General features: G+C 38.8%; 1 protein-coding gene across 1 annotated transcript in view; it reads left to right on the plus strand.

Moving 5' to 3' along the window:
• Positions 1–13,007, plus strand: part of NELL1 (neural EGFL like 1) — a 266,056-nt gene that overhangs the window by 56,099 nt on the left and 196,950 nt on the right. The window contains exons 9-10 of the mRNA XM_042837211.1: positions 1,672–1,745; positions 9,832–9,931. Coding sequence (XP_042693145.1) covers positions 1,672–1,745; positions 9,832–9,931 — 174 coding nt within the window. The remainder of the gene's footprint in view (positions 1–1,671; positions 1,746–9,831; positions 9,932–13,007) is intronic.

Raw genomic sequence — 13,007 nt, forward strand, 5'->3', positions numbered from 1 at the left:
TTCTCAGTTGTGGTTTAACTTGACTTGCTGTCAGGTGTGTCTGTTTTCATGTTAGAAGCAGTCATGTCAGGAGGAAAAATAGAAGAAAACAGAAAAGTTCTTTAATTCATCGTCTCCCAAAAATATTTACTTGAATTACTGATGTAAATGAAAGTTCCTGATCTGCAGTTTTTCCTTGTGAGTTTGCAACTCAGCCGTATAAACTGGGGTATTTTTAGAGAAAGTCAAGAAAACTGAGATACCAAAAGGAAGAAATCTGGTTTCTGTATGCATAGTGGACAATGAAAACAGTTCTTTTTGAAAAATTGTTTTTCTTTTTTTTTTTTTAATTTAAAAGAGCATTTGTATGTATGTTTAAACTGAAGATCCTTAGAAGCACATTAGTGCGAAAGATTATGATGACTGACCTACTATTTCTTTAGTTTCAAGGCGTTTGTAATGAAATTGGCTGTGACAGTTGCTATTGTGGAAAACTGGCTGTTGGCATCAACTGCTAAAATTGTGTGCACACCTGTAGGTGCTTATGAGAGAAGTGGATCTGTGATTTATTTTCTGAGATTTGAGTGCTTAGAATGCTTCCACTTTCACAGTGCTTTTGCTGCAACTCAGGAAATGTTCAAATCTTTGGCCATTTACAGTACATCCTTTTGCTTTCCTTTTAGTGTAATTGGCCAGTCTGTTACTGGTCGAGCACAGAGATAGCAGAAACACTGCAGGAAAAGTCATATTGTCAGTGTTCAGCATTGAGTTGTTAGTAATGTAGAGTGCCTTTGTGATGGATACTTGATTTGTGGAAAATAATAGACCAGTTTAGCGTATTTACTGTCCTTTATGGGACTGGAACTTAGACGTTCAGTTTCAAGACTACTATGAATAGTTATGGTAATACTTGACCAAGCTGTTGGCTGCCATGGATTTGCTGGAGTTTGCCTTCTTTGTAGCGGTGGTTATTCTAAACAAAGCTAGTTGATTTTTTCATAGGATGAGGAAAGTTCACTTTCTAATCTCTTGGTTTGTGTCTGGAGCTGGTAGCCTTTAGCAGAGGGGTCAAAACTTCAGGCAGTAATTTTTTTTAGTAGGGACTTTCAGTTTCCTTGGAAACCTGTTTATTTCAGGTGCATATTCAGGATATTTTTCTGAAATGTATTTCTTCAGTAGATTGATGCAATAGAATCATTTGCTAAATCAAATCCATTTGCCAGTTTTCCAGTAAGCTGAAGAGTTCACCTTTGTGCCTGCAAAAAAAATTTCAAGGTTTAATTGAAATCTGTGCTTTTATTACTCTCCTGAGGTACATGAAACATCTCAGTTTTCTTGAAAGAAGTAACGAAGACTTCTAGTAACATATATATAGTAGCTAATACTACTGTGTCAGTAATATTTTCTAATGAATGCTAATGAATTGGGCTCTATTATTTATTCTTATGCTCTTATTCCTCTTCAGTTGAGGAAGTCTGCTCTTTAAAATGAGTTGCTCTTAAAATGAGTTTATTATTAGTTATGTATCATACTGACTTCTGATGAAAACAAAAGGTATCATATTTTTAATGTATCTATATGAGTGTGATGACTGGTTTTAGATTAGTGTTATACTTCTGCTTTTGTTTGTTACTTAAATGCTCATTTTATTTATACATTTTTAATCCCTCACCTTTTTTTCCCAAATTACAGCAAAGTGTATCTACGGAGGCAAAGTGCTAGCAGAAGGTCAACGAGTATTAGCTAAGAGCTGCAGGGAATGTCAAGTAAGTTTAAGTTGTAGAACCTTTCCCTGATTTTAAATGTGTGATGTCCAAATGCGATGATAAGTTAATATTTTTTTTTTTTTAAGCTCTCCTCATGCAAATGTGATGTCCATTGTCTTGGAAAGGTGACCTTGAAGTCAATGAAAGCCACAGACATGTAAACAAGGCAGGAATATGACCTTTGCGGTGTAGTAAAAATGTGTGAAGTGACTTGGAGGGATGTTTTCTCTTTGATGTCTTGATTTTATGAGGCTGACAAAGAGGAAGTAGTACCTTGAGCCAGCTGCAAATTTAAGCCACACATGCTAAAATTTGTAGCAACATGGCTTTTGTTTGAATTATTCTAAATTTGCCTAAGTATTTCTTAAACTATCTATCTTGCTCTACTACTATTTAAGGTAAATTATGAAGGACTGGGCTGAGGTCTTTCTCTGTCAAGTGCATAACTCTTAGGCAACTAAAGATATGGAAAAGGCTGAGGTGCCCAGTGATTTCTTTCCGTCAGTCTTCACTGACAAGAGCTCTAGCCATATCACCCAAGCTGCAGAAGGCAAAGGAGGGAGCTTGGAGAAGGAAGTTCTGCCTGCTGTAAGAGAAGATAAGGTTTGAGACCATCTAAAGAACTTGAAGGTGCACGAGTCCATGGGACCTGATGAGATTCATCACAGGTTCTGAGGGTACTGGCAGATGAAGCTGCTAAGCTCATGTCAGTCTGGTGGAGTTCCCACTGACTGGAAAAGGGGAAACATAACTCCATGTTCTAGAGGAGAAGAAAAGAAGGTCCAGGGAACTATGGGCCAGTCATTTTCACCTCTGTGCCTGGCAAGATCATGGAGCAGATCTTCCTGAACATCTTACTAAGGCACATGGAAAATAAAGGTGAGGTGATTGGTGGTAACTAACTCGGCTTCACCAAGGGAAAGTCATGCCTGATAAACTTGGTGGCCTTTTATGATGGAGCCATAGCAACAGTGGATATAGGAAGAGCAACTGGTGTCATCTGTCTGAACTTGTGCAAAGCATTTGCTGTCTGGCCAACAAATTGGAGACAAAGGGATTTGATGGATGGATCACTCACTGGATGCTTGCACTCAGAGTTGTGGTAGATGGTTCAGTGTCCAAGTGGAGACTAGTGACAAGTGGCATTTGTCACAGATTGGTGCTGGGACTGGTGTTAAATAAGACCTTTGTAGGTGATATGGATAGCAAGATTGAGAGCACATGCAGCAGGCTTGCGGTTGACACTAAGCTGAGTGGTACAATTGACACGCTAGAGGAAAGGGATGCTATCCAGAGGGAACCGGACAGACTTGAGAGGTGGGCCTATGCTGAACTCATGAAGTTCAACAAGGCCAAATGCAAGGTCCTTCACCTGGGTCAGGGCAATCCCAAGCACAGGTACAGGCCCTGAGGAGAACGATTTGGGAGTATCGATTGATGAAAGATTCAACATGATCAGGCAATGAGCTCTTGCAGCCCAGAAGGACAAAGTGTATCCTGAGTTGGAATCAAGAGAAGTGTGATGAGGAGGTCAAAGGAAATTATTTTGCCTTTTTATTCTGCTCTCATGAGATCCCACCTAGAGCACTGCATCCTGTTCTGGGGCTCCCAACACAAGAAGGACATGGAGCTGTTGGAGGAGGTCCAGAGGAGGGCCACGAAGATGATCCAGAGGGCTGGACGGGCTGAAAAATCTAGGGCTCTTCATCCTGGAGGAGAGAAGGCACCAGGGAGACCTTATGGCAGCCTTCCAGTCCTTGAAGGAGGCCTACACGAAAGCTAGGGAGGGCCTTTATAAAAAGGCACGTAGCAACAGGACAAGGGGAAATGGCTTTAAACTGGAAGAGAGTAGATTTAGACTAGATATTAGGAGGAAATTCGTTACTGTAAGGATAGTGAGACATTGGAACAGTTTGCCCAGAGAGGTTGTGGATTCCCCATTCCCTGGAGGCATTCAAGGCCAGGCTGGATACAGGTTTATGCAACTTGGTCTAGTGGGAGGTGTTCCCACCTATAGCAGGGGTGATTGGAGCTAGATGATCTTAAAGATCCCTTCCAACCCAAAATGTTCTATGACTCTACGAACTGCAGTTGGTGTTTCAGAACGTAAGTAAAGGGAGGCTGTGTTAGATGAAAACATTCATAACAAGAAATGGTAACGAATGAGTGCTGAACGTGGTAAGTGTGGCAGAAACCAATCCTTGTCAAAACTTATCTTGGGAGAAGAAGTAGTAGATTATTGTAAAAAACCCATTTCTCTGCTGAGACATGCATATGTTGAAACTAGAGTATGTCTGTGTCTTTAGTGTGATTTATCACTTCAGAAAGGCATGGCTATTTTAAACACATTTGCTCCCACGTGTAATTTCCAAGTATTTCTGATTTTTTTTTTTTTTTTTTTTTTTTTTTTTTGTCTTGTTGAATTTATGGAAGGGAAGGTGATACAAGGGAAACTTGTATGTGGTATTAATAGATCAGTGTGTTAGAGCAGTTATTGGGAAGAACTATATAATGATCTGGTTATTGTTGTGCGGATGACTGTACTGAGCAGTAATTTTGTGTGCACTAATGGAAATGGACAATAGCTGGTTGTAGATGCAAAAGTAGCTTGTGCAAAATTACTTTGCTGTTGTTAGTGTTTGGCTGTGTGGGGGTGCTTGACATATATACAAAGGTCCTGGCCTCGGTCCTTGCATTTATAACATGACTTAAACTGTATATCTGGGAGGGAAAGTGACTGTATGCAATGAGATGAGGAGAATGGGAGGATTTTCACATTAAAGTGAGACCAGAGTGATCTGAACTACCTCTGTGGAACTCCTCTATGCTGCAAATAAGAGCATTGTACTCATTATTGCGAGTGTGAGAATACATTTGTGAAGATGAAAAGCGCACACTGACCGTAAAATATTTCTCATATTAAGAAGGATGGAGCTAACAATAAAATGCAAAGCTCTTTTCACATACTGTTAAAGGAAATGGGTACGTCAGTGTGCGTTGGAGTAATGTTGCAGTTTGCATTATTTACATCTGAATGAAAAGTATTAATAAGTATTTGAAACAGAATCTGTTAATGTGATAATGTGATATCATGGAAAAATGAGCCTCAAAAAAAAAAGGGGGGGTTTTCCACAGCCGTGTTTCAAGATGATGTCAAACCTTGCTGGCAAAACTTATTCTGATTCTGGACAGTATTTAAGCGAGTGCCTCCCTCTGCTTCTACAAGAAGTAGAATCTGTTGACAGGAAGTTCATTCACTGTATCTCAAGCATGACCTTGAGTGAAACACCTGTTTATTTACTGCCTCAATTAGCAATGCTTGCTAGATAAAGTCTGAATGGTGGCGAGTCTGAACTTTTGCTGTAAGTGATCATTTTCTATTCAGTACAGGCCTGCTGGTGGACAAGGTATGGAGATTTTTGCTGCTTTTCCACTTGTGTTGTATGACTAAAAGAAAGAGCTCTGTGCTTAGGGAAATGGCTCAAAAAAAAAAAAAAAAAAAAAAGTTCTGTGTGTGGTTTAATTTCCGGACTTCAAAAACAGATTTCAAGTTTGAAAAGCTGTTGATCCGTGAAAGACATACAGTAGGTGGTACAGGTCAGCTGTCAGTTTATTAATGTAGAATGACTTAAAAATACTGAGGGGAAAAAATCTTGAGTCTGTAAAGGAGAATGTATTTGTAGGTACATTAATGTCAAGTAGATGAAGTTAAGATTACATGCTTCAATTTTTATTGAAGATACAGTTTTATTTCTTGCATAAGAATCAATTTAAGCTAACAAGGCTTTTAACTTAGATTTGTCATCTTGCAAAGATAATAATACCGATGGATCCATATGGACCAAAGGTTTTCTTGATCAATCTATGAACAGTTATTATTACTGAAAACTAATCCAGACTAACAAGTGTACTTCTGTTGAACATCCTTTTAACCATAAGCACTGATGCTACTGATAAACAGCCGTTTACTTGTTTCCAGCTGGAATCCTGCCTGAAAACACTCTAGATTAATCTACAAAGAGAAAATGGCAAAGTTAGTGCACAGGTGTTTCTAAGAATCACAGAATGGTTGAGATTGGAAGTGACCTCAAGAGATCACCTGGTTCAGCCTCCCTGATGAAGCAGGTCTGCCCAGAGTGAGGTGACCAGGACCACAACAAATGTGGCTTTTGAAAATGTCCAAGGAGAAGACTCTGCAACATCTGGGCAGCCAGTGTGTTCTGTCACCCTAGCATAAAAACGGTTTTCAAAGTTTCCTGATATTCAGAGGGAATCTGTTTCTTTTTTGTATTGCTTGTTGTCTCTGTTCTGTCACCAGGCACCATTGGAAAAAGCCTAGCTCTGTGGTCTTTGCATCATCTGTTCACATATTCATACACATTAATAAGATCAACTCTGCCCCCGCTCCACCTTGTTTTCTATAGGCTAAACCATCCCAAATCTCAGCCTTTTCTCACAGGAGAGATGTTCCGGTCCCTTAATTATCCTAGTGACCCATTACTGGTCACTCCTTAGTTCTTCCGTCTCTTATGCCCTGAGGAGCCTTCAGCTGAACACCATATGTCTCGCCAGTAGAGCTAAGCAGAGTATGGTCTCGCCAGTAGTGCTAAGCAGAGAATCATCACTTCCCACCTGCTAGCAAGACTTTCCCTAATGTTAGCCTTCTGTGCATAACAGGCACGTGGCTGGCTTGTGTTTGACTTGGTGTCCACTGCGACCTCCAGGTCCTTTTCTGCCTAGCTGCTTTCCAGCTGGGTGTCCAGCTGGATGTGTGCATACTGGTGCCTGGGTGTAGGGGAACTGTTAGGCCACAGCTTGCACTGGTGATTAAGCACCTGGTGAAGGGGTGTCTCTGGCCCAGGGAGCACAAGCAGATTATTTGCACCTGTGTTCCCCATGTGACCAGAAGGGGTGAAGCCACTCAGACTCATATGAAGGCCAGCCACTGATGGGAGAGTTTCTCTTGGGTGTAGGCTGCTTCCTGAGGGGAGTGCTGCACAGCCAGAGAACCCCGTCACCAGTTGGGTGAGTTCAATACTTCTTTCTGTATATGACTCTTAGCCCTCCCGTGAATACTTTTGCCTGGTATCTCAAAGGACCTGTCAGAAATAAGTAGAACACGGGGGCTGTTCCTTCTCAGATGCAGGACTTGCAAATAGTCCCGAGGTTTCAGTTACTGCATTCTCCAGACTGTTGAGGTCCCTATGGAAAACGCAAGTGTGTCTGTGATTCAGAAAACTCATGCCTGTTTGCTTTCAGTGTTTGTTCCAGTTTGTGGGTTTCACCAGTGAGAGAATGTGGCTCATTTGAAGACAATAGAAAGAGATCTGTAGCTTTTGTGGGACTGGGAGGTTACTGCTGATCAGCTATAGTCTGGGTTAATGCCTGTGAATGACTTGATTCCTGTTCATAACTGGCTGATCTGCAAGATATTACTAGTTGTTGCTAGAGTGAGGAGTCAGAGTGCCATATGAATTCTAGAGATAGATAAGGCTCTGTTAACTTTCCAGAAGCTTGACTTATAAGTTTTTCATGAAAATAAGGAATAATTTCCTACCTATAGGATTGATTGAGAGTTCTAATCGGAACCAAAAAGCTTATCGGTAATAAAAGGGATAACTTTCTCCCCCAGTGAAAACAGCAAGAAAGAATCAAAGTAACCCAGACATCTTTGTGTTGTTTTCTGAAGTTAGCCATCTGACACGAGCTGCCTGTAGTTCAAATTTCCATTGCATGTCACTGATTCGGCTTATACCCTATTCTTTTTTCTTAATGTACTTAGCTTTGTAGTTAAAGAAACTTAATTATCTTGTAAATGTTTAACTCCAGATCTCATTCTTCGTATGCAAAAATGAGGGCTTTTTTGGCGTCTATGTCCATCTAGAATGTGTGACTGTGTATGTGAATTGAACATAAAAAGTCAGTCATTTTCCTAAGGCAGCCTGAAGCAATAATTCTGGCATGTGAACTGCTCTTACTTATAAGTCAATAAAATCTGAAATCTAATGATGGTAATTGTTATAATTGGATCTGTACTAGCTTATACCAAATTGATTATAATCCAAAGAATACTCAATGTGAAAAGATTTTTATTATTTTAAAGCTTCTGAATGATGTTTGTTTTCTCAAGAAGAAGATTTTGCAGCAAGTTGGAAAATTTAGGGAAATAGAGTCTTAATGGTAATTGAGTTAATAGAAATCTTTTTTTTTTTTTTTTTTAGATCTCCTGATTCATTAAGACAGTATGATTTTGATTTGAATTTTTTAATAGCTTCTTGATTTATCCTGTTGACTTATTTGACTGTAACATTTTTTGATCTCTGGCCATCCATTTGACTAGATTGATTGCCAGTTGACACTTTTTGTTCATATGATGGCATCCTTTACCCCTTTTGCAATTGTCTTGTCTGAGCTTTAATAACTGGTGGGTTATAGCAAGAGCTTTATCCAGCTGGTAGTTTGATAACGTGATAGTAAATGATGGCTCACTGTGCCTGGTTCTTTTATCACCTTTGTTACTGCGGTTGCACATGGAACTGTGAGGCATTCTTCCCTTTTACTGTGGAAGTCAGAGCAGGAAATCTAACACTTGCATTAACTTCCCTGCTTGTGCAGGCACTTGCTTTGATGTGTGCTGTATGATAGTGTAGGGAGTTGTTAGGGTTTTTTTTAATCAAAAACACAAACCAAACTAATAAAAAAAATGAGTTGTTCTTTGTTTTTCTTGACAAGTTATGCAACTTGCAGCAAGGACAGCTTGAAAGCAAGGAAAGACAGTTTGACCTTACTTAAGATTGCAGTTTCTGGAGCAGCCACTGGTAGTGTCTACAAAATGGTCGCTTCCTGTTTCTTGAAGTTGCTGGGCACCTTATGCATTGTCTGCACTTTGTAGACTCAGAGATATTTCCATGTGTGTAACTGTGCAGGATCTGGAGTCTGAGGAGATGCAGCTGAACCGGTGTGGCCTTGTTGATGAGGTTAATGAACAGCAAGGGCTTCTACCTGTGCTGTTTCTGACACCTGAATTACTCCTTCAGCATGGTATGGCACAGTGCTTTGTAGATGTGAAAGAAAGCTTCTGGCTAGCATGAGCATCTTGCTTCATACTGAATGAACAAATAGGTGCTGTCAATATGTTTTGTTCAAAGTCATGTATTTAACCCTCAGGTTATGAGATTGTTGCCTTTAACGTATCTTGTCTTTTTATATGGCTTTCCTATGCTTTCCTAGCTTTAGATGAATTTAGGTAATATTTTACATTTTCTCTGTGATTTGTTAATTTAAAACCATCTTTTTGTTCTGTATGAAAAACATTATGGGAGGAGTGGGGCTAGGCTCATATTAAAAAGATGGGTTGGCAATGTTATAAGCGATCAGCTTCCTTAGTGAGGCTTCTAGTCTTTTGGAAAATAAGTTTACTCAAGCCTAGGGAGTCTTGTGGCATTGCTGGTGTACATACTACTAAGCAAAGCTTGTTTGCAAGTATACTTGCCAGTACACTTGAAGAAGAAGGTATACTGATGAAATAAATACAGGTATGGAGAAGGGTGGAGTGGAAGAAGGAAAAGGAGAAGGCTGCTTTGAGGTGAGATTATAAGAATCAACTGAACAAAGAACAGGACAGCAGTTTGATCTGCATGATGAAGCTGATTTTTCTGAATAGAAAGAAGATGAAGTAAAACTGTTGCAAAATCTCCCCAGATCTGTTCTATGTCAAGTATTTTAGAGAATTCCTACAAGCAACTAGAGCCTTTGTGCACAATCTCACTCTAGTAGAAATCAAAATTGTGGGACTGTCTGTACCTTGATTTACATTTCATATAGATATTACTGTATGAATACATCAAGATTGTATTTCTGCTTTGTCATACCTTCAGAGGAATTTTTGGAAATTGGGTGATCAGTACTTCAAAAGAACAAAGTTCTTTCCAAACAAAAAAACACACAAAAAAACACCTCAATAGCTTGCTCCCTGCTAATATGCTGTTGTTACTAGAGATTGCCAGAACTGTAGATGGAACACTGTGATCCTTTCCCTTAATGTCATCTTTTAAATTTTTCTTTTTAAACTATTATTTATTTTCAGAATGGAGTTTTGGTAAAAGTAACAGAGACTTGTCCACCATTGAACTGCTCAGAAAAAGATCATGTACTTCCAGAGAACCAATGTTGCAGTGTTTGCAGAGGTAAGCCAGAAGCTATGTGTACTTTGAAGGAATGTATGTTGTTGATTCATCTGGGGGATATGTTGTAAGGAACAATTCCTTTTAATGATACATTAGGTACCTGTATGAACTCGAGTCTGTAATTAGCCTTCACGTAATGCCAGATTGTGATATTCCTTTGGGTACAAGACTTAACAGATACATGGGTGTAATTGCTGTGAACTAGAGAAGGAGGAGTTGGGGGAGAAAAGATCTGATACCTCTTATAAATTCCCCTTAAAAAGAAATTGTTTAAACAAGGTATTTTGTTGCTTGAATGTGCAACTGCACTGAAGGTACAGGGCTATAAGCTTTTGGGGGGTGACACTTGAGCTCTATTTTAAAATGACAGTAGAAATAAGGTTTGAGTTTCTGTGCTTTGAGGCTGATTTAGTACTGAAGTCTTTCAGGACTTGTTTATGAGATGAGCCAGACAATTATGAAATCAAAAAGACAAAATGACCCTACGGTGCAGAATGGCATTTTTTTATTCCTTTCTATAAGATGTTGAGACATAGGTTTCCTTTCATTGTTCTCTTTCATTTCTTGTGAATCCTGGTTGCATGCTACACCAGACTGATGAACACGCTGTAGCTATTGTCACTGAAAAAGTTCTCTTCAATGAGGATAACACAAGTTTCACAAGGTCAGAGAACTCAAATAACTTTTCTTCTTCAGGTGTGTTGTAAGCAGGGACCTATTGGGTGTATGGTGTTAAGGTCATATCCAAGGAATTATTATTTTATGCTACTTCTGTTCCACACTTTTCCTATGGCACTGAGACTCAGATAAGCTTAAGGGATCTGGTCTCTCAGAGCAGGACTTAGCAATGCACATCAGGCATGTTCAAGCGAGAGGCATGCCTAGGGAAGGTGAAATATTTCCAGGCTTAGGTGGTTTCTTGCCTGTATGCAAATTCCTCCAGAAAGCCATCGTAGATGTCAATGAAGGAGTTCTGGATCGGTCCCTTAGCCAGTGAAAAATAATTACTAAACACACGTAGTTAAATATTTACTAAGGTCTTGAACTTGCAAGTTTATGTGTGTGGTTGCAGGGGCCAGCACATTTGACACAGTTTGCTGGATGATGGACTAAGAATATACATGCTAATTTTATAAAGCACTTTCTAGAAACATCTGTAACTATTTAAGCAAGCACTAAATGTTACTTCTCTGTCTCTCAGAGGGCTCTGTGTCTTAATGATGCTTAACAGATGGCCCAGTTTGATGTAGTGTAGCACTGAAAAAAATGAGCTTCATTACTTTAAAAAGTACTAGAAATCTGAAAGTTTGAAAGTTGATGAAAGATAAGTTCTATAATCACTCAATTCTGTGTTATTGCTAATGATAGGTAATCCTTTTAGATATTCATCCCCAAACTGTTTTTATTATTTATTAAATAACATGAATATCTGTACTTGTGGGATGGTTTCCAGAGGCAGAGGAAGGAATTGTACTTCTGCTTCTTATGGATTCTGATAGACAGAGCTTTCAAAATGATACATCGAACGTCCATGTCACATCTACTTTAGTTGATACTAAAGCAATCCTTTTTCTAAGTTCATCTTTGCTTTTTCAAATTCTTTTCAGAATTATGCGTAAAGATATGATCAGTTTTGTCAACTTGATAAAGCAATAAATTGACCTTGGCACTCTTAAGTCTTGTTTTATTATATATCTTGAGTTAGAATATGTATTTGACTTTTTTGTCTCTGTTCCATGTGATCCAAATTAATAGCAAATAGTTTTATTTTATGTAGAGCATGGATATATATATATACATATACATAAATATATATATGTATATTATATATATATAAAGGAAAAAGGAATATATTATATTTTTTGGTGTGGGTTTTTTCATATAAACAATTGTGCTCTGATATGGCAAACAGGCCAGAGTTGAGAAAGAAAAGAAAGCTTCTCCATTTGCAAATAATAACTTCCTTAAGAGACAATGTTCATCTTTTTTGCCCAAGAAAATGCAGTGAAGAAGAAATCCAGTGGTAAATATAGCAATTAGCAATGAATGCTGTTTGGGGCATTTGCAGGTAATATGCAAATTTCACTTTGTGTGTGCAAAGACAGAGGTAATACTCTGTATATGCATTTAGTTGTAACAGTCAACAGGGTGATTAATAAATCTTTACTAGTAATATTAAATTAGATGGCTAACAATTCTGTAAAAAGCTTATTAGTACACACTGTTGACTGGCAGATTTTGTTTTGTATCATATCTTTGTATTAGGCTTTGCTTTCTTTAGCATTCAGTTGTTGAAAAGTGGAAAGCTTCTACTGAATTTCATGTTCTGTAAAATGTATCTTTGATGGAATAAAATACCTTTGCTGAACTAAATTTGGGCAAGATTAGGTTTGCAGCCTTGGCTTTCCTAGTGGCAGCAAAAGAGTTTCAATTGAATGAAAGAATAAATGTAGAGGGCCAACAGAAGGAGAAACAAGAAATATGGAAACTTCATGATGCTGTGGTATAAGACTGTGCACTTTTCAGTGATCTCTAATATCTGCCACACTGATAGCTAACTGCTTAAAATAGAGTATGCAAGAAAAAAACAGCCCAGTATAAGAAACTGGTATTTATGGTGGTGGAAATCATGAATCAACGGAAGTCTGAGTTGAATACTGTAACATACACAGCTGTTGGGCTTCCTAGATAGTCATTATTTGTAAATGATTAGAAAAGTAAAACTGGTGAATGAGACCTTTTCTTCCTCAGGTTTGCTAATGCTAGTTTATAGTATAACATGAGTATATGATAACTAAAAGCCAATTTCAGGATTTCAGTAAAATCATAGGATTGTAGAATGGCTTATGTTGAAAGAGACCTTGAAGATCATAGAATCACAGAACAGCCTGGGTTGAAAAGGACCACAATGATCTTGTAGATTCAACACCCCTGCTATGTGCAGGGTCGCCTACCAGCAGACCAGGCTGCTCAGAGCCACATCCAGCCTGGCCTTGAATGCCTGCAGGGATGGGGCATCCACAACCTCCTTGGGCAACATGCTCCAGTCTGTCACCGCCCTCTGTGTGAAAAACTT

This window comes from Centrocercus urophasianus, unplaced genomic scaffold (assembly GCF_019232065.1).
Source record: "Centrocercus urophasianus isolate 14NV4802_14NV808 unplaced genomic scaffold, USGS_Curo_1.0 seq_7, whole genome shotgun sequence".
NCBI lineage: Eukaryota > Metazoa > Chordata > Aves > Galliformes > Phasianidae > Centrocercus > Centrocercus urophasianus.